Consider the following 22,748-nt stretch of genomic DNA (forward strand, 5'->3'; position numbering starts at 1 on the left):
TCGCAAGGTGACGAGGACCGACCGAGAGGCAGACCTGCTGTTCTCAAACCCAGGAAGCGAGAATTGTGAGGTCACAGTCCAGACTTCGAGGCCGAGGTATCGCCACATTCTGAGTGATCCTGTTCCAGACACCCCTACAATCTGCATAAATGTGTGTAGTTTGTGAGAGTACAATGTGTGTGTTTATTTCAGCCATGTGATTATGTGAATGTGTTGTGGAAATTTAGTACTGAAACTATTGCTCGAGTGTACAAGTGAAACTAAACCTTTTATTCCACAGGTTACCACAGGAAACTCATTTATTTTATGTTCATTGTTAGCTCTAGTATTTAGAACTAATTAACCATGTTCATTTTTATTCTGTTTGCTATGGTAGCATATTCTACTAATGCTGTAGTAATAGTACCACAGAGTACAGGTGTTATGTTTGAACCACGATCAGACACGGTAGTTTCAACATGCAAAACTTGTACTCAAATACAATCTGAGTGAAATCCCAACAGTTCAATTCTGTAAAGAAGCAAATTGATCTAATTTGTTCTGTTAAGGGTAATGATGGAATTTTGGAAATGGTACATCTTGGTATAATAACTGGATCACAGCCAAAATGCAGGTAGTGTCTACATTTGTTAATTATGAACAAGAGAGTTACTGTTTTTTAAAGCTTTTGCCACACAAATCTTTAATTAGGCATAAACGTGCCTGGTTTGATTTTGGAGGGAGTATTCTTCATACTGTATTTGGTACTTTAACTAGTCAAGATCTACTGGAAGTTAAAGGCAAAATATTAGCTCTTGAACAACAGTCCAATACACGTTCAACTAACCTCTCTAATGAAATTATCATATTAAAGAATATGCAAAGAACCATTACTAACCACACAGGTTTCATTGAACAGATTGTAAAGCAATTTATCTCACATTTCCACATAATCTGTAATGAAACGAACACAAATTCCCAAGAACTATTCCGAGGATTAAATGTTGCGAGTGCACACTTAGATTTAAACACTCTTTTCTTAAAGATTACTGATACTTCATCAAATGCTAGACTTGTTTCCCTTAACTTAAGAACAGCCTTAGAAAGTAGTTCAAATGATTGTTTGAGTAGCGTACTGCTACATCCAGGACAATTTTTACAGATCCTACTATCAATTGAGCGAAAGCTAGATGCAACCTATACTATGATTTATCCTGTTAACTCTTACAATTTATACGATTACTATAAGTTAACCACCACACGCTCTTTAATGATTGAAGATGAATTAACTGTTATTGTTTCTATACCCAGTGCTAGATCAAAGCATAATTTTGAAGTGTGTAAGATTTATACTTACCCTGTGAAATGGAGACAGACAGGTATTCATGTAAAGTACGTACTAAATGATTTTCTACTGATCAGAAATGATCAAAGATATCTTGTGTCCCTAAAGGAAAATGATTTGCATATGTGTAAATGTAGTCTTAAGTTAATTTGCCCTGAAACAGCAGTATTCTTAGATAGTAGAGAGTACAGCTGTGATAAGGAATTGTTCAGGAATCATCCCCCAAGAGATGATTGCCCTAGAATTTTAACGCATTTTTATCATCCATTTCTTAAACGATGTTCTGAAGGTATAATTTTCTTGTTTAACGCCACCCTTGATGTCACATTTACGTGCAAAAAGTTATGATACACCTGAGCTACCCTTTAAACTCAAACTGAATAACAGTGGATTAATCTTGAATGCCACACATTGTGATTTATCATGTGAACTATTTCATATGTCTAGTGTATTGGCAACTACATTTCATGCATCTGGACACTTGTCATTAATGAAAATGTTATCTGTTTATTACAATGATTCATACATATTAATATATGGAAAGCATTCCTTATCAAGTTTTTCCGAAGACAATAATTTAATTAAGGATATCCATGAAAATTTAATTTCTTCCAATAATGAGCTAAGCTTCATTGAAGCAGCAAATAGAATTAAGTCCTTTGATTTATACAGTAATGTTAATGCATACTTGATTGTCAGTATTGTGTTTTTATTGCTTTTATTATTTTGTTTTTGTCAACAGCATTTGTCATGTATGATATTGTCATCCTCAAGGCACATTTCTCTGTACCGAAAGTTACTGTTTCTGCAAATGAAATACATGTTGCAATGCCTTCTGATGCAACAAATGGTGAAATAGATTCATAACGCCCAGGAGGCTGTTTTGAGCCACCTATGGTGGCTCTTTTTCTCTGGGGAGAGTGATGTAAGGGTCTACAGGTTGCACACAGCTGTATGATGCGTAACACAAGCTCACCAGGTGACCTATCTGGAATGCTGACAATTTGCTTGGACAGTACACGTGCATCTGGCTGCAGTGCAAGCGATTGGCCGCCGTCCGCAGCACGCTGGATAACTAGCATGGCCTTGGGCACGAATATGTCTCTTTTCTTAGCTCACCATGCAGCCTTCCGATACGACTGTAATTAGCTGCTGTTAGGATGTCAGGCACAGTGATGATGGGTACGCATAGTGTGCATGTTTTATAATCAGCCTTTTGTTAATAAAACTGTTTAAACTTACTTCTTGGTTTTCATGTATTGCTGTTCCTCAATGACCCACCGCTTACAAATCCTGACAAATATTTCATGTAATTATCATCCGGGCCAACAACACAAATAATTCCCTTATAGCTACAAGTATTGGATGTAACAACCACTAAAGCCTTTGCTAGACCAACAGTGGCACAATGCAAAATCTCCATACATGCCATTGCAGTACAGGCAGATAGCAAATTAACTCAGTGCCAGAACATTACAAATGTGCAGGTCTGAAGGCCTGTCAGCAGTGAAGTATAATGAAGTTCAAGAAGAGTCAATGAAAGAGTCTAAAAAGTGTTCTGTGATAAAAAGCAGGGAACCTGTGTGCTGGATCAGACAGTCTCTTCCAGCCAGCTGCCACCTGTACTCCTCGGGTCTAAGGTTTGATGCTGTCAGACTGCCTCTGCAACCCAGTAAATCCTTTGCCTAGCCACCATCTGCTGTGCTAACCACAGTTGCACCAGACTGCAAGAATGGTGCCCCAGTTTCATCTTGTTGCAGCCACCACTGGCACCAGTGGTGCACTTTGTCTGCACGCCGCCTTTCATGCAGCTTGCGTGACTTTCAGGGATGACCACCACCATTACATAGATACAGAGACATTATGAATCAATATCAGGCTGCACCCACCTGTATCTTCTCTAGCTTGAAGTATTAGTTTTCTGGGATTCTGACTACCTTGCTAGCCATACTGAACTTGAAAGGGCACCTGTTCCCTCACCAGCCATTGGACCCACACTACCCATGTGGAGGCACAATTATGCCATGCTGACAGATAAGAAGAATGGCTCCTCACCCCTTCACAGTGGTCATATCACCCCAGCTACTGCTGCTACACCAGGGGCAGAAGGCAATGTCACACCCACTGTCTAACCAATCAAATAGAAGTAATGGTGATTGGAGCATTGACCCCTGAAGCACCATCCCCTTATCTGAAGTCAGTTTTTACAGCTAGTTTAATTCAGCTCTCTATGTCCAACACACAGCTTTTGTGCTGCACCTGGTATAGAATGACTCAAGTGATGTTAAGTATATCAGCCAGTTCATTTGAAATGTAACTGTATGGTGAGAGGAAAAAAAATAGAGAACTAGGTATCAGAAGTGGCAGAGTGCAATTTAGAAACAGTCATAAAAGAAATGAAGATACTGACACGCACAGCATTGTACTGGGACTCCGTCATAAAAGAAGCAGTAGAATTTCAAGATATTATGTGTCAGTGCCAACATCACCATTACTCTTATCTGATTAGCTCAACAGTAGGTGTGGCATTAACTCCAATCACTTCTGTTCATAGGAAAGTCCAGGTTGGATTACCAACATTATGGAAAGGATGTATTGCTACTCACTGTAAAGATGACATGCTGAGTTGCAGACAGGGTGATGAAAGACTGTTACATATAAGCTTTTGGCCAAAGCCTTCTTCAGAAAAGAGAAACACATACACACGTTCACACAAGCAAGCATGCCTCTCACACACATGGCTGCAATCGCCAGCCACACCGGACAGATTGCAACAGAAATGTGTTGATCAGGAGCAACAAATTGGATCAGGGTGGTGAAGGGGGAGTGATAGCAGGCTACATGAGTGAGAAGAGGGATTGGCACTGCCTGTCAGATCATGTAGAGAGTGGAAGTGGCAGGGCAGGGCTGACAACTGCAGTGTCAGGAAGCTGTGAGGGAGGGAGAGAAGAGGGAAAAATGGGGAACAGAGGAGTGGGAAAGATCTTGGGTAGGATTTCCCTAATTTCAGGAGATGCTGATAGATAGTAAAGCCTTGGCGAAGGAAGTGGTTCAGTTGTTCCAGTCCAGGGTGGTACTGGGTGATGAAGGAGGCACTTCTTTTTAGCTGGTTCTTGGGGATGGTGGGAGGATTGAGGGTGTTGGGAGGATTGAGGGTGTGTGGGGATATGGCACAGGAAATCTGGCTGTGGGCTAGGTTATGGGGATAGTGTCTGTTTGTAAAGGCCTTTGTGAGACCTTCAGCATATTGGGCAAGGAAACTCCTATCACTGTAGATATATCATCTTCAGGTAGCCAGGTTACATGGATGCGGTATTTTGGTGTGGAATCTCTGGCAGTACATCCACCAACCTTTTCCCCTTCCCTGCTCCTCTCATTTCCACCCCTCATTTTCCCCTCCAGTTCCTCCCCCACAGCCTCTCAATACTGTGCCTGTCAGCCCTGTAGTGCCTACATGCTCACCCAGTCAGCACTGATTCCTCTTCACCCCTCTGTACCGTGCTATCCCCCCCTTCCCCGCACCACTTCAGATTGTTGCACCCATTCAACACATTTCTGTTACAGTGTGGCTGGAGGTAGCGGCCATTTGGGTGTGACGTGTGCTTGCTTGTATGAATGTGTATGCATGTCTATTTTCTGAAGAACGCTTTGGCCGAAAATTTATATGTAACAGTCTTTTATCATGCCTGTCTGCAACCCAATGTGTCATCTTTACTTGTGTAGCTGGAATTTTACAGATGACAGAGAGAATTTTACAGATGACAAAGAGATGTTATACTACATATTACTTGACAGAAGGAAGAAAAAAGAAAATACTGCAACTGTCATCAGCAAAGAAGGAAAGCCCGAGTGGGAGGATGTAGTGGTTTTGAATGTATGGAAAGAAACAGAGGGAGATGGAAGAAATAACACCATTACAGTGGAAAGGATGTATAAACAATCTGGCAAAATAAGAAGAGACCTGCAGATGTTGAATGTAGAGAAAGTTATACTAGAAATGAAAAATGCCACAACTCCTGGAGTAGATGTCATCGCAGTGGAAATGATCGAAGCTATAGGAGCTATCGGAATTCAGTGATTCTATAGAATAATGGGAACAGTGAGGACCTATGGGGATATTCCTTATGATTGGACATTTACAATTATTGTACCTATTTTTTAAGAAGGGTAGCATAGCATTCAGTGAGAACTACAGAGAAATAGCATTACTGTGCCACTGCATGAAGATTTTTGAAAAGATAATTTTTAGGAAAGTCAAGAACAAGGTTGAATTGTATTTAAGAGAAAAATAATCAGAACTTTCAACTTGAGGATCAACTATAGGTGCCTTATTTACAGCCAGACACATAGACAAGTGGCACTGTTAGAAGAAAAGAGTTGTGCCAAGATCTGAATAGACTGGAACTGCCAAAAGTGATGCAACTCAGAATCAGAAACATGTATAACAACTGCCTGAATTGTGTTATGTTAGATGGCAAAAAATCAGAATGGTTTAGAACAGATTGAGGGGTTTTACAGGAAAGTGTGCTCTCACCAGTACTCTTCAATAAAGTCATGGAAAACATCACAAGCAAAGTTGGCCGAGGGTCAACAGCAAATAATATGAAAATCACAGCATATGAAGACAGTGTAATGATATGGGAAAACAACGAGCAGGGATTCGAAAAACAACTAGACAAATACATGGCAGAGGGTAATTAAAGAAACAAGCATGGAAATAAGCTTAACAAAAAGAGAGGTAATAGAAATCAGCAGGGAAAACGATAAAATGAAAGATGTAAGTTGTAATGGAAAAATTATTAAAGAAGTAGATGCTTTCAAATATCTAGGAAGTAAGTTAATGAGGAAAGGAAACATCAAGGAAGAATTTCAGGGAGGATAGAAAATTGTCCAAAACTTTATTATTGTGGAATAGATATAATTAGGAATTGGAAAATACCTGCCTATGTAAAGATCATGATATACAAATCATATTATCTACCAATTTTGATCACTGGATAGGAACACTGGACCTGGACACAGAAAGATTCAAATACAATACAAGCAACAGAGAAGCCCTTTCTACAAGGGATCTTGAGTAGGATGAGATTGGACAATATAAGAAATGAAACAATATGAAATACTCTGTTAAAAACCTGCCTAATACCGCCATTTAAACCGTTTCTTGAAAGAAAAACACCTGAATACACTATATATTTTTTCCTTTTCCTGGGAGCAAGGGTGGGGGTTTTGCTGCCCCCCCCCCCCCCCCTCCCCCCAGCTGTGGGCACCCTTGGCAACACAACTTCATTGTTGAACATGAGCAACCATAGCCAGCTGTCTGAATCATGTGCAGTGATACCAAATAAAACAAGTTGATAATCAACGTTTCTTTATTATGTTACTTGGATGGTGACTGCAGAAAACATGATGCTGTGACGACACACTGCATTTACAGTCAATGGCTAGGGGGACTGTATTTCATTAGCAGTTATGAATGAAGAATACAATGATTAGGATAACAAATGTAAAGCCGTCTTCAACTAAAAGGTTAGTTTAAATGGCACAGTTTTATGTAATTCCTCGCCTTCCCTCAACCTTTTACTAGCTTATCCACATGTTTATAAGCTGTTTAACAGGCTAATTTGTAATCCAAGCCTTGAAGCAATTTGGTATTATTTCACATAGAGAAAGCATTGCCAGGTGTGAAGATCATTTTAAGTATCAGAGAAAAGCATATGAGCAATGGGAATCATATTCTGATTCTTTGCATTTTGAAACATACCCACCAACACATCAACCTATACAATAAAATTAGACCAACATGCCAAAAAATAAATACAATAACATTTATTCAATATAAACTGATTTACAGCCACAAAAATTGTGATGTAGAGATTCCATTCAAAACTTCAATACAAAATATATTTAAGACTTAGTGGAATATTTTGTAAAATAAGATCGGGCTTCCTCTATATAGATCCAGCAGTAACATGCTACTGACATAATAACTTTGAACACAACTGAAGTCTCATCCTAAAACAAACAAAGAACTGAAGTTAATATTATAAGGCACTCAAAACATATAAGAAATCTTACATTATGCTGAGGTATTTATTGTAACTTTAATTTATGTCACATTACAGAACTGTACAACTAAATAATACTATAAAATAGGTGATAAAATTTACAACATCGGAGCTGAAAATAATTTTTTCTTGACCAAGGAAAGAAAAGGAAGAAAAGAAGAAGCAGAAACTGGAAAAAGAGAAATACAAAGCTAAATTATGAATTCAGTTCAAGTGAGTTGGGTTGGATTGTTTGGAAGAGGAGACCAAGCAGCGAGGTCATCGGTCTCATCAGATTAGGGAAGGATGGGGAACAAAGTCGGCCGTGCCCTTTCAAAGGAACCATCCCAGCATTTGCCTGGAGCGATTTAGGGAAATTATAGAAAACCTAAATCAGGATGGATGGACGCGGGATTGAACTATCGTCCTCCCACATGAGAGTTCAGTGTGCTAACCACTGCACCACCTTGCTCAATCAGTTCAAGTGAGAAAGACACAAACTGCAGATTGGAATGAAACTTTAACAACATACTTCAGCAGTAGAAAAGAAGTATGATAGACCATAACTGAGAACTTGAGAAAAGACAGTATTACAAAAACAGTACAAAACTTTTCAAAGGAACCATCCCAACATTCGTCTTAGGTTACACTACAGTACAGTTGAAATGTAGCTTTTTACAACATTCTTTGAAAAAACTCAGTTCATTTCTTGCCAAATGAGGCTTAAATGATATTTTGCATTCTTGATGACTATTTTCACTGGCAGAGTCATGAACACACTGTCTTACCTAATGTGCTGGTATGTTATATGTAGCAATCAGCGCCTTGTATCATGGAGATGACATACAAATGCCAAAGAATTTACATACTCTAACAGTAATTAAGTTGATGTCTGCGGCAGAGGAATCCTCAATGACAATATATCAGCGTGTCAGTGTAAGAGACAGGAATTTTGTCTTATCACAAATAATTCCATGTTTGTTTGTGAGGCCATGCCAAACAGCTGCTGATCTGCCCAAATCTCAAGTCTGGCATCAATGATCTGCACAATGTACATACAGAATAGCCACTATACCTGCCATTGCACTCACAAGCTATTTCATCTGGGTGTGTACATGGACAAGAAAAAAAATTCCCGGATTTTTCCTGGATTTCCCGGTTGAAAATCGACTTTCTCCTGGGTGAAAATACACTTTATCCGTGTTAAGTGACAGTATACTTTTCCTCGGCACTGTAAAACTTATCAATCATTAGAATGTTTATGGTTTTCTACACAGACGTAGAATTTGTCAGCACTTTAGAAAATGAAACCCAGGGGGAAAAAACACTTTTTGGAAAGATTTTTGATGTGCAGCAACATGTACGCTGCATTTTTTCGTGTTACGGAGGTATAAATTCGAATTCCACCAAACACTGCATGTTACTTTCTGAAGCAATGAAATCAGAGCATCATGGATATTCACAGGTCTATGGTGACCTGGCAGTGAACAAAAGCACAATGAGTCTGTGATCACTGAAACAAGGCCACACAAAACTGTCTTATCTCCCAGGTGCTTGCTGGCTGCGCACTGCTGTGGGTCCTGTGATGTTGGAAAGTACAGACACTCTCATTTCAGATGATCAACAGATTACAATCAAACACCTCACTACACAAATGGAAATGACTGCTGGTAGTGCTGACACACTCGTCCACCAGTTTGGGTAATTATTTATTTATCTATATCTAAAAACACAGATGATGTGACTTACCGAACGAAAGTGCTGGCAGGTCGATAGACACACAAACAAACACAAACATACATATCCTTTCGTCTTTCCCACTCCTTCACTCTTTCATGATGAGGCAACAGTTTGTTGCGAAAGCTTGAATTTCATGTGTATGTTTGTGTTTGTTTGTGTGTCTATCGACCTGCCAGCACTTGCGTTCGGTAAGTCACATCATCTGTGTTTTTAGATATATTTTTCCCACGTGGAATGTTTCCCTCTATTATATTCATATTTATTTATTTATGCATACATCTAGTTCTGTAGCACCAAATTGAGGAGCAAATCTCCAAGGTCATGGAACATGTCAGTATATGAAATTAAAACATCAAAGTAATAACAGATAAAAAAAAATGTTTATGAACCCAAAAAAAAGTCAAGCCATAAGTTTAAGTAAACCCATTTGAGTCGCAGACAGGCACAATGAAACAGACTGCTACATTAAAGCTTTCTTACAGTAAGTCCTCCCAAAACAGAAAACACACATTCTCACATTCTTAGCATTTGCAATGTATATTTTGTCAGGTGCCACAAACATGGATACCAGAAAGATAGTTTATCACTGCTACTTTGAGTCAGTTATTTGTTATGGCATAATCTTCTGGGGAAATTCAGCAAATGTCAATAGGCTCCTAGTATTACAAAAGAAAGTAATTAGAAACATGTGTGTTCCAAAAAAAATGGGAATCCTGTCGACCACTGTTAAAAATTTAAAAATACTATCTATCCCCTCACTTTACATATGTGAGATGGTGGTGTTCCTATATAAAAATCAACATACACTAGACACTTTCCGTTTTGACCACAACTACAGCACTTGCCACAGAGATAACTTCAAACTTCCAACACATTGTTTAAAACTTTATGCCCAAACGCCAGAGCATATGGGGTTAAAAATTTTCAATAAAATAAAAGGCAGTAATATATTTAAAATGGAGCTTGGTTTACTGAAAAGACTGCTCTTTACTCTTCTGGTGAAAAAGTGTTATTATTCTGTCGATGAATTCATTGAGGGCAGCTTCACAGTCAAAACACAGGGATTGTATTATATGTATTATTTTATGTACATGTGTAGCTGTAACTTAGAAATGAAAAATATAATGTAAACTTTTGTATTTATCTTAAAAAATTGAAAAAAGTTTCATTTGTAAACCTTGACATGTCTCCTGTACATAAAATCAAATGATTTGAAAATTGTACGTAATTAGATGAATAAATCACACAAGCACAACTCATACACATGGCCACTGTCTACGGTTGCCAGGGACTGGCTGTGGATTGTGACTGCATCTGACATGAGCAGAAATCGCTGAGGTGGGTGGCTGCTATTGAACATTACCTTTTCCAATGCCCAACTGACTGCAAACCTGGTCATCATGAACAACTATATCCTCACCCACAGTTACTCTTCCTTTGAAGGCATCACCCACAAACAAATCCATGGTACAGCAACCTGTTCATGGGGCTTGTAGTATAGCCCTTCCTAACTACCCAGAATACCAAACTCTTCACCTGCTTCAGATTCATTAATGACATTTTCATGATCTGGACTGAGGGTGAGAACACCCTATGAAGAGTCCTCCAGAACATCAACACCTTCTCCCCCATTTGCTCCACCTGGTCCTCCAACCTGTATTGGTGAGCAGTCCTTCTCCTAATCTGCCAAGAGTCTCACTGAGGCTTTCACAGACCAAAATCACCAACATTGTCCACACACACACCTCTCATGCCTTGTCTCTCCACTCACCAACCATCTCCCACATACCAGCTGTCCAGCCAGAAGGAGCACTCCTCTCGTGACTCTGCAGTCAGTATCAAATCACAATCTCTGCCACAGTTTTAACTACCTGTTATCATACCCTGAAATGAGGAATAAACAGCCCACCCCTCATACAGTGGTATTCTGCTACCTACTGAAACTATGCAGTATCCATATGCACTCTTACTCCATCACTGCCCCCAACACCTAGCCTCATATCCCTGCAATATACCTAGTTGCAAGACCTGTCCCACGCATCCTCCCACTACCACCTGCTCCAGTCCTGCCACAGGCATATACAGGGTTTGTATAAAAAGTAATGAGACTGAGCTTGTGAATCAAAATTTATTGTAGATATCACTACAACCACTTAGTACTCTTCAATGTATGACCCTTGAGAGTCAACAATCCGCTGCATGCGAGATAACCATGCTTCAAACACTGCTGCGAACGCTGAGTCCAGGATGGCCTATAAATCCCTCGTTGTGGCAGCTTGGACCTTCCTCAGGGTCTCACAATGCTGCCCTGAAAGAAGTTTATAGTTGGGGAACAAAAAAAGTCTGGTGGGGCCTCATCAGGACTGGGTAATCGTTGGAACCCCTTTCTTGTCAGGTAGCTGACCACCATGAAGCAGCTGTGACTCAGCGTGTTGTCATGATGCAGCTTCCAATCACTGGTGATGGCTGGCCTCACGCGATGGACCCTGGCTTTCAGTCTCTTGAGCACTTCGCAATAAAAATCACAGTTGACAGTTTGGCCTTGGGGCACAAATTCATCGTGAACCATGCCCCCTGATGTCAAAAAACACAATCAGCATTGCTTTCGCCTTCGATTTGCTCATGCAAGCCTTTTTGGATGTGGGGATGCCACGATGTGCCATTCGGCTCTCATGCACTTTGTCTCTGGGTTGTACTGAAACACCCAGGTTTCATCTCCAGTGACAAAATTATCCAAAAATTCCAGATCAGCTTAAAGGCTCTGGGGATTGTCTTGGCAGGTGTCCAAGTGTGCTTGCTTTTGAAAGTCTGACAAAATCTTCGGGACCATCTTGGCACAGATCTTCCTCATCGACAATTCTTTGGTGATAATGTTGTGTACTGTAATTTTATCAGGTCTGAGGTCATCTGCTATCATCCTGACACTCATACGATGGTCAGTGTTCAATAAAATGCACACATGGTCAACATTTTCATCAGTTTTGCTAGTTGGCGGGCATCTGGAGCGGTCCTTTTCCTCAAAGCTGTTCCAGCCCTCTTTAAAGGTCTTCACCCATCTGAGAACCTGGACTTTTGACAGATAATGATCGCCATAGGCTTGCCGACACATATCCAATGTTTCCATACCTGATTTTCCGTTTCACACAAAACTTGATGGAGTAACATTGCTTGATTGTTTGCTGCATGTTGCACCACGACCCAAGAATCCACTCAATGCATGATGCTGCCAAGACAAGAGTCCGCAGGTGACTGACACGCCAAGCATTTTCGGCCAGACACCCCCCACCACCAATCCCCCTGGGTGAGTGTGTGCTGTGAAGTACAGTTGCATCAGCAAAAAAATCAGTCTCATTACTTTTTATACAAACCCTGTACTACCCTATCAATGGGGTTACCTGTGAAAGCAGCCATGTGATCTATAAACTAAGCTGCAACCATTGTACCACTTTCTTTGTGGACATCAGCACTTATAAGATGTCTGTCTGTGTACATGACCACTGCCAAACCAAAGCCAAAAGACAGCTGAACTACTCAGTGGCTGAACATGCTGTACAGCACATATGCTTCACTTAAATGACTGCTTCAGAGCATGCACCATCAGGATTCTTTTTACCAACGCCAGCTTTTCTGAACTGTGCGGGTGGTAACTCTCCCTAGAACATATTTTTCATTCTTGTAACCACCCTGGCCTAATCATTCACCACTCCCTGTCCTTCACCTACCTATCCCCTTTCCTGATTGTTCCCAGATGCAGCTCAGCATCTTCCCCCACCCCTACCCTGCTATCAATTCTGCTCTCCACACCATGCCTCCTCCTTACACCCACCACCCACCCCAGCAGACTGCTGCTCATATCAGATGAAGTCGCAGTCTGCAGACGTTGTCCTTTTGCTCGTGTGTGTGTGTGTGTGTGTGTGTGTGTGTGTGTGTGTGTGTGTGATTTCATAAGAAGGACTTTTTTATCCGAAAGGTTAAATGTTTAGCAGTCTTTTTCATTGTGCCTGTCACCAACACAACACCTTTCATACTTGAATACTACACAACATCAGACTTTGTCCCAGCTTCAGTGCAGCAATGTGTTCTTCAATAATCAACACTAATGATACCTTCTCCCTAGCAGCTTCTCTTTTCATTACTGTAAGCTTCAGCATAATATTGACTGCCCTGTTGTCAAGAAATGTACTGATTGTTCAATTTGATATGCTGTGCCAGTTCCCACTTCATTTTACAGTACATTTATTTGCCTGTCAACATAACTTTATAAGTAGTACAAAGCTACTTTAGATTGTAAAAGGCATTTATTTTCTTTTTTGATCATTTAATCGTTTGTTATGGCTGTCTGAATATCAAGTATCAGATTGATACACATCTGATTGTGTTACTTTATAGAAATTTTATTATTTTAAGTGAGAGACAGTTAATCATGGCAAGTTACTTTAAGGTGTGTAAATTCCTCTCCCCCATGAACCACAGACCTTGCCATTGGTGGGGAGCCTCGTGTGCCTCAGAGATACAGACAGCCGTACCGTGGGTGTGACCACAACGGAGGAGTATCTGTTGAGAGGCCAGACAAACGCGTGGTTCCTGAAGAGAGGCAGCAGTTTTTCAATATTTGCAGGGACAACAGTCTGGATGATTGACTGATCTGGCCTTGTAACACCAATCAAAACAGCCTCGCTGTGCTGGTACTGTGAATGGCTGAAACAGAGGGGAAACTACAGCTGTTTTTCCCTACGGCATGCAGCTTTACTGTAAAGATGAAGAAGAGCTCAGATGGAAAACTAGTCCTAAGCAAAGAAGAGAAAGCAGAAAGGTGAAAGGAGTAGATAGAGGGTCTACGCAAGGGCGATGTACTTGAGGACAATATTATGGGAATGGAAGAAGATGAAGATGGAATGGGAGATATGATACTGTGTGAAGAATTTGACGGACCACTGAAAGACCTAAGTTGAAAAACAGCCCCGGGAGTAAACGACATTCCATTAAAACACTACTGATAGCCTTTGCATGACGAAACTCTTCCATCTTGTGAGCAAGATGTATCAGACAGGTGAAATACCCTCAGACTTCAAGAAGAATATAGTAATTCCAATTCCAAAGAAAGCATGTGTTGGCAAATGTGAAAATTACCAAACTATCTGTTTAATAGATTATGGTTGAAAAATACTATCACGAATTCTTTACAGACGAATGGAAAAACTGCTAGAAGACGACCTTGGGGAATATCAGTTTGCATTCTGTAGAAATGTTGCAACACACAAGGCAATACTGACCCTACGACTTATCTTATAAGAGAGGTTAAGGAAAGAGAAACCTATGTTTATAGCATTTGTTGACTTAGAGAACGCTTTTGACAATGCCGACTGGAATAATCTCACTTAAATTCTGAAGGTGGCAGGGGTAAAATACAGGGAGCATGATGTTATTTTATTTATTTTTTATTTACACATCAAGTTCCGTGGGACCAAATTGAGTAGTTAATGAATCTGAAAAAAGTCAGTCCATAAGTTTAAGTAAACACAACAATACAATGAGAATCCACTTAGTTTTTCAAGGAACTCCTCGACAGAATAGAAGGAGTGACCCATGAGGAAACTCTTCAGTTTCGATTTGAAAGTGCGTGGATTACTGCTAAGATTTTTGAATTTGGGTGGTAGCTTATTGAAAATGGATGCAGCAGTATACTGCACACCTTTTTGCACAAGAGTTACGGAAATCTGATACAAATGCAGGTTTTATTTCTGCTGAGAATTAACCAAGTGAAAGCTGCTTATTCTTGGAGATAAGCTAATACTGTTAACAAGAAATGACAGTAAGGAACATATACATGACAAAATACGCAGACTCATGAACAGGAGTCGACAATAGGTTCATGAACTTACACCACTTATTGCCCGAACTGCCTGTTTCTGAACCAAAAATATTCAGTCTGTATATTGACCACAAAAGAAAAATATGGAGTAAGTATTAAAACCCAGGGATGAGAAATGAAAACATTGAGGTTTGCCGACGACATTGTAATTCTGTCAGAGACTGCAAAGGATTTGGAAGAGTAGTTGCATGGAATGAACAGTATCGTGAAAGGAGGACATAAGATGAACATCAACAAAAGTAAAACAAGGATAATGGAATTAGATGAATTAAATCAGGTGATCCAGAATGAGATTTTTACTCTGCAGCGGAGTGTGCGCTGATATGAAACTTTCTAGCAGATTAAAACTGTGTGCCGGACTGAGACTCGAACTCCGGACCTTTGCCTTTCATGGGCAAGTGCTCTACCAATTGAGCTACCTGAGCACGACTCACGCCCCATCCTCACAGCTTTACTTCTGCCAGTATCTTGTCTCCTACCTTCCAAACTTTACAGAAGCTCTCCTGCGAACCTTGCAGAACTAGCACTCCTGAAAGAAAGGATATTGCGGAGACATGGCTTAGCCACAGCCTGGGGGACGTTTCCAGAATGAGATTTTCACTCTTCAGCGGAGTGTGCGCTGATATGAAACTTTCTGGCATATTAAAACTGTCTGCCGGAGTTCTTTCAGGAGTGCTAGTTCTGCAAGGTTCACAGAAGAGCTTCTGTAAAGTTTGGAAGGTAGGAGACGAGGTACTGGCAGAAGTAAAGCTGTGAGGACGGGGCGTGAGTCGTGCTCGGTTAGTTCAGTTGGTAGAGCACTTGCCCACGAAAGGCAAAGGTCCCGAGTTCGAGTCTCGGTCCGGCACACAGTTTTAATCTGCCATAAAGTTTTAAATCAGGTGATGCTGAGAGAATTAGATTAGGAAATGAGACACTTGAAGTAGAGAGGTTATAAAATAAAGACTGGCTATGACAAGGAAAGCGTTTATGAAGAAGAGAAACTTGTTAACATCAAGTATAGATTTAAGTGTCAGGAAGTCTCTCCTGAAAGTATTTGTATGGAGTGCAGTCATGTATGAAAGTGAAACATGGACAATAAATAGTTTAGAGAAGAGGAGAATAGAAGCTTTTGAAATGTGGTGCTACAAGAGAATGCTGAAGATTAGATGGGTAGATCACGTAACTTATAAGCAGATACTGAAGAGAATTGATGAGAAGAGAAATTTGTGGCACAACTGGACTAGAAGAAGGGATCGGTTGGTAGGACACGTTTAGAGGTGTCAAGGGATCACCAGTTTAGTATTGGAGGGAAGCATAAGAGGGTACAAATCGTAGAGGGAGACCAAGAGATGAATACACTAAGCATATTTCAAAGGATGTAAGTTGCAGTATCTATTCAGAGATGAAGAGGCTTGCACAGGATAGAGTAACATGGAGAGCTGCATCAAACCAGTCTCTGGACTGAAGACCACAACAACAAAAAATTACTCAACCCAAAACATCTTGAAGAAATCAAATGTAAATTGTTTGAAATGGATAATAATGAAGTTAAAGAGGATTTTGTAGGTGAAATGGACACAGATTGTGATGATGAAGTTTTAGTTTGGCTGGAAGATTCATAAACCAAAAAAATGGCAGTGGTAATTATGATGATGATGATGATGATGATGATGATGACAACGACGACGACAATGACGACAATGAAATACTCAAGAAAAATGTCCATTACTATATTGGAAGGAACAAAGACTTGCATTGATGACACAAAAGGTGGAGTCAACATTATAAGTTGACAACTTTGTGCAATGTTGCCACAAATGTGCACAATTTGTCCATCGTTACATGTTTTGCAATGATCAATGTGAGTCAAATCAGTACACAAAGAATTTATTTCAGCAAGAATGACAATTTTGTCAGGAGAAAAAGATTTCTGAACCAACTGTCTTATGTATTAGTTTTGACTCATTTTGTCTTAAAAAGTTTGGATACCTCAGGAAATCATGTGGATCCTCAGCAAAGGCTCAAACATTTGAATTAAAAACTATCTTGGTTGCAATTCATTTTTTTTACCAAATATGCATTTTGCCTTCATGGGGCACCTTCGGATTATCTTAACATGATGATCTTAATATTTTTCTTTTACAAAATTTTAAACACTATAAAATGTCTCTGTGCTAGATTCAACCACGTGTTGAATCAGATGAACCTGCAAGGACCTTAATAATGCCATACCTGCAGGTCAGAATGGTGCAATGATAGGACCACACTCACAAAAGGGTAAGAATGAAGGGTAGTGATTAATGTCCTGTTGACATCAGGGCCATTAGAGACGGAGCACAACCTTGAACTGATTTAAGGATGAGGTAGGAAATCAGCCATGCCCTTTCAAAGGAACCATCCTCGCATTTGTCTGGAGAGATTTAGGGAAATCACGGAATAACTAAATCAGCATGGCTGATCGTGGCTTTAAACGGTCATCCTCCTGAATGCTAACCACTGCACCATCTCTCTTGGTCAAGAGCAAGTGTCCACATTTAAACATAATACAACATCAATGCCACCGTAACTTCAAGGCAGGAGTATGGCATATGTTGGTATCTCTGTGTATTATGTTTAAATGTGTGTACTTTTTTGAGAGTGTGGTCCTACCACGGCACCATTCTGGCCTGCTGGAAAAATTTTATTAATGTTTCTGCAGGTTCATCTGATCTAATGCATGCTTCAATATAGCAGAGAGCCTTTTTACGTTTTTTAAATATTGTAAAAGAAAAATTTTAAGATAATCTCTAGACTCCTCACAAAGGCAAAACACGTGGTTAATAAATTGTAAGCAAGACCTTTTTTGATTCAAATATTCTACATACAGTTGCTGTACCAGATGTAGTAACGGAATTTGTGATAACATAAGACACAAACAACAGTACAGCCACAATTAAGCAAAGTTTATTCTTCTACCTCATACAAGCGAAGAACAGTTGAGAACATAGACATAAACACAGAAACAATCCAGATACTGATACAAGCATCTGCTAACAATAAACAGGAACACAATATGAGACAGAACGCCTGCTGCACAGTGCTTATAAAGTGGAGGGCTCTGGTAGATGGTGTTGTGAATGCCATGCCATGTGCACAAGTCATGCAGTCCACCGCAGGTAGCCTGTGGTAGACGGCACGTGCAGATGGCATTGGTGCTGTGGTGCATATCCAAGTATTATGTACAGGGTTATAGCAGAGTCTATGATATTTTATGAGCCTACAGCATTACAGGCCAACATGTGAAAAAGAAGCAGAAATAATGTAAATGGAACTGGGATGAAGAAGAAAATACTTTCATTAAACAGTCAGTCAGACCTTGTATGACCTACAATACATTTAATTGAAAGGGTAGCAAACTTTGATTCACACATGGTGCCTGCAATATGTATCAATGAGATCCCACCCACATCAGTCTCTGTTGGTCCATATCTATTCCCACAAATAAGTCATCAAGACGACTTGCCAGTAATAACAGCAGCATGGCATGAATACATGGGTTGGACATTGAGAACCACCTTCGCTGACACTTTTAATCATCACTAAGATGTAACTAATGGTTCTTCCTGAAGTCCTTAATAAATTACCTTTCAAAGCCTTCACATACTGTTGCCTATGTAAAAATAAACAGAAATTTTCTTGACTGGTAAGTACATTTGCCCCATCTATTATCTAACCAACATATAAAATCAACGCCTAGAAATGAAACAGTATGCCACACATTCAGTTACATCATCCACTAAACAATAAATGCATATAATTTTCAGACTACTTAATTAATGCTGAAGTTTTCACTTTTAGAAAGTGTTAGGCGAAACATGTACTTACTTACTCAGCTGCTGCCAAAGCAGCATTTTCTACCACCTCTTTGTTTCGCAGCCAGTACTGTTGGAGACGTGCAAGCCACTGCTGCCAGTACTTCTGGCAATCATCAACTGACAGCATAAAGAAATTAGCTGGGGAGCCATCACTATAAGCAACCACAATGAGGCCACCTTGTACCTGTATCAAGCATATACAATGTTAGATGAAATGACACTCATCACATTCTTCTATGGGGAAATGTCTACTTCTAGTAATTATTCCCCATCAGTATAAAATACAACATACCAAAAATGAACACTTCGATACTGACTCACTATACATGTGTCACACACATTACCTGCAAAAATGATTCATTATTTTTTCTTCAAAAAGTAAGCAGTTACAAATAAATGTATAAGAAGTTTCTTTGTGATCTGTGCCCATGATTGTTAAATGTTATTCATTGTTTCTACTATGATTATCTTCTTGTACTGAGGTTTTACATACACAAAATGCAACACTGTTGCTTACAAATGCACACAAGCATAAGTTAAAACAGCAAACATCATCATCGCTAAATACAAGATTGTCAAATTTCAGTTGAGCAGCTCTACAAAAATAATGATATGTACCCTACTGCCTACCATCTGACTGTAACATTAAAACTCATTACTAAACATTAAGTGCAACCAGTGTGTTTGTTAATGCAAACTCCTTAATCTCTACAGACATTTCCTGAAGTTAGTCTGTTGCATGACCTTCACTTACCCCCAATTCAGATTAAGTTAATGCTTACAGTGCCTGTGGTGTTTCTGATACAGACACAGGTGCCATTTAGCTTGTTCTCATGTGGGAGAACTCAAGCGAATCAACTTGACTGGGTATGGATTTGGTAAAAACACTATGTAATCAAAAGTACCTGGACACTGCAAATATATATGTTTTTCATATTAGGTGCATTGTGCTGCCACCTACTGCCAGGTACTCCATATCAGCGACCTCAGCAGTCATTAGACACTGTGAGAGAGCAGAATGGGGCACTCCGCAAAACTCACGAACTTCGAATGTGGTCAGATGATTGGGTGTCACTTGTGTCATTCGTCTGTACGCAAGATTTACACACTCCCAAACATTCCTAGTGTCCACTGTTTCCAATGTGATAGTGAAGAGGGAACATGAAGGGCCATGTACAGCACAAAAGCATACAGGCCGACCTTGTCTGTTGACTGACAGACCACCAACAATTGAAGAAGGTCGTAACGTGTAATAGGCAGACATATATCCAGACCCTCACACAGGAATTCCAAACTGCATCAGGATCCACTGCAAGTACTATGACAGTTAGGCAGGAGGTGAAAAAACTTGGATTTCATGGTCAAGCAACTGCTCATAAGCCACACATCACGCCCGTAAATTCCAAACGACACCTCACTTGATGTAAGGAGCGTAAACATTTGACGATTTAACAGTGGAAAAACGTTGTGTGAAGTGACAAATCGTGGTACACAATGTGACGATCCAATGGTAGAGTGTGGGTATGGCGAACGCCCGGCGAACGTCTTCTGCCAGCGTGTGTAGTGCCAACGGCAAAATTCGGAGGCGGTGGTGTTATGGTGTGGTCTCGTTTTTCATGGAGGGACTTGCACCCCTTGTTGTTTTGCGTGGTACTATCACAGCACAGACCTACACTGATGAATTCAGGGATGGCAATTGTATCTTTCAACACGATCGGGCACCTGTTCATAACGCATGGCCTGTGGCGGAGTGGTTACATGACAATAACATCCCTGTAATGGACTGGCCTGCACAGAGTCCTGACCTGATTCCTACAGAAAACCTTTGGTATGTTTTGGAACATCAACTTTGTGCCAGGCCTCACCGACCGACATTGATACCTCTCCTCAGTGCAGTACTCTGTGAAGAATGGGCTGCCATTCCCCAAGAAACCTTATAGCACCTCTCTGAACATATGCCTGCTAGAGTGGAAGTTGTCATCAAGGCTAAGGGTGAGCCAACACTAAACTGAATTCCACCATTACCGCTGAACTTGTACATCATCCATGTGCAACCTCCACAACTCTTACTCACACTTTAGTCCCACCAACACACACACACACACACACACACACACACACACACACACACACACAAACGCAGTAGTTTGCGTTACATGCGTACCCACTATGATGAAGGCTGCAAGTTCAATGGCCTGTCCACTATGTGATGTCTTCTTGTCCATTATGTAATATGTTTATCCACCATGTATTAGCTGTGAAGTGCTTCATATGTCATATATTCATTTAAGTGATATAATTACCTGTAAATGAGCATGTCTAGGATCAAAGCTAAGTGCTCCCATGTATGCACATACTTGTAGAGGTGCATCATATGTTCGTTCAATACATGACTTGCGTTTGTCCGATTTCTTCCATTCTATCAGCACTGGTTTACCCCTGGGGGCGAAGCAAAATCACACTTTGTCATCTTTACAGAAAAGTGTCTCTCAGAACAAATTATTGTACATCTTTAAAAAAAAAACATTGCACATGATTAAAATTAAGGGAACAAAGCTTAATTGCTTTGTTGAGGCAACAAATATGTGTGGTTACAGAGAAAGAATGTTATATTGCAATAATATTCCTACATACACAATTTTTCTACCTGTAGCAAGAAGATATGAGAAGTTTTCAGTATAATTATTAATGAAGTAAGCTTGTTTAACTTAACTGATACTTTGGATCAATTATTTCTCAAAGCAAGATCATGTTAATGTTTATGTGTGGTTCCACATGTGGACTGCCATTTTTATGTCACTTCTGTTGTGGCATACTCCAAGGAGAAAATCTGTATGATGCTTGACAATGACTACACAATTAAAATTTTCAAGCAGCAAAAAAAAAAAAAATTAAAAAAAAAAAATAAATAAATAAATAAAATAAAATAAAATAAAATAAAATAAAATTGTAAAGCCCAAAACAGACAGCGTTTTTATTTGAAGTTTATATTTCAAAATGAATCTGGTGATAGCTGTTTTATAAATAACAGATAACCTAATAGATTTACAATGTACATATCATAAATACGTTATCAATTATTTTCTATCATTTCAGACGGTTTTATAAACATTAATTAATGCAAGGCTCAAACAGGAAATTTTGCAGGGCAGTACATAATGCAGGTTCAGAATGTTATTTAATTTACTGACACAAAGACATAATAAAAAACAACACACTGAAGAGTTAGGTTGGTCGATCTGGAGGAGAGGACCAAACAGCGAGGTCATCAATCTCATTGGATTAGGGAAGGGTGGGGAAGAAAGTCAGCCATGTCCTTTCAAAGGAACCATCCCAGAACTGGCCTGAAGTGATTTAGGGAAATCACGAAAAACCTAAACAACAGTGGCCGGACGTAGGTTTGAACCATTGTCCTCGTGAATACACCGAAGAATTAAAATTGTATTATTCTGCTTCTCTTCTTCTCACTTGAAGATGTGAAAAAGTATTTTTTCCCTTTAATATTGTTTTGGGTCTTCACATTACTAAACAGCAAAATGTGTACATCCCCAGTTGCACATTGCTTATCTAATGGCTTCCAGGGGCAACAAAAGTATAACTTTCAGTATTTCAAATAATTATTGACCAAATTTAACAGTTTAAAATGACGTCATACTATATCCATTAAGAAGTAAAATCTGACATTAAAGGCTTAACACAGTGAATCAAGTATTAAAGTTAGAATATGTGTATATGTACTGATGCAGCATGACTCACAGTATGCAAATCACCAAGATATATTTAACTAGTATTTGAGACTGAGGGCACTTAGTAACTTCCAACAAACTTTACACATAATTTCAAACCTTTAGTAAATCTTTTCTCTCTGACACCCTCCACAAAATACTGAAAGAAAAAAGTTTATCACTTATTACATTTTTGCCACTTGT

The 22,748-nt window shown here is 39.7% G+C and overlaps 1 protein-coding gene across 1 annotated transcript in view; it reads right to left on the minus strand.

Moving 5' to 3' along the window:
• Positions 1-7,135: 7,135 nt before the first annotated feature.
• Positions 7,136-22,748, minus strand: part of LOC124805191 (mitochondrial genome maintenance exonuclease 1-like) — a 51,350-nt gene continuing 35,737 nt past the window's right edge. The window contains exons 3-5 of the mRNA XM_047265688.1: positions 21,123-21,258; positions 18,830-19,003; positions 7,136-7,339 (exon numbers count right to left, since the gene is read on the minus strand). Of these exons, the coding sequence (XP_047121644.1) occupies positions 18,830-19,003; positions 21,123-21,258 (310 nt within the window). The 3' untranslated portion in view covers positions 7,136-7,339. The remainder of the gene's footprint in view (positions 7,340-18,829; positions 19,004-21,122; positions 21,259-22,748) is intronic.

This window comes from Schistocerca piceifrons, chromosome 7, assembly GCF_021461385.2.
Source record: "Schistocerca piceifrons isolate TAMUIC-IGC-003096 chromosome 7, iqSchPice1.1, whole genome shotgun sequence".
Taxonomy (NCBI): Eukaryota; Metazoa; Arthropoda; class Insecta; order Orthoptera; family Acrididae; genus Schistocerca; species Schistocerca piceifrons.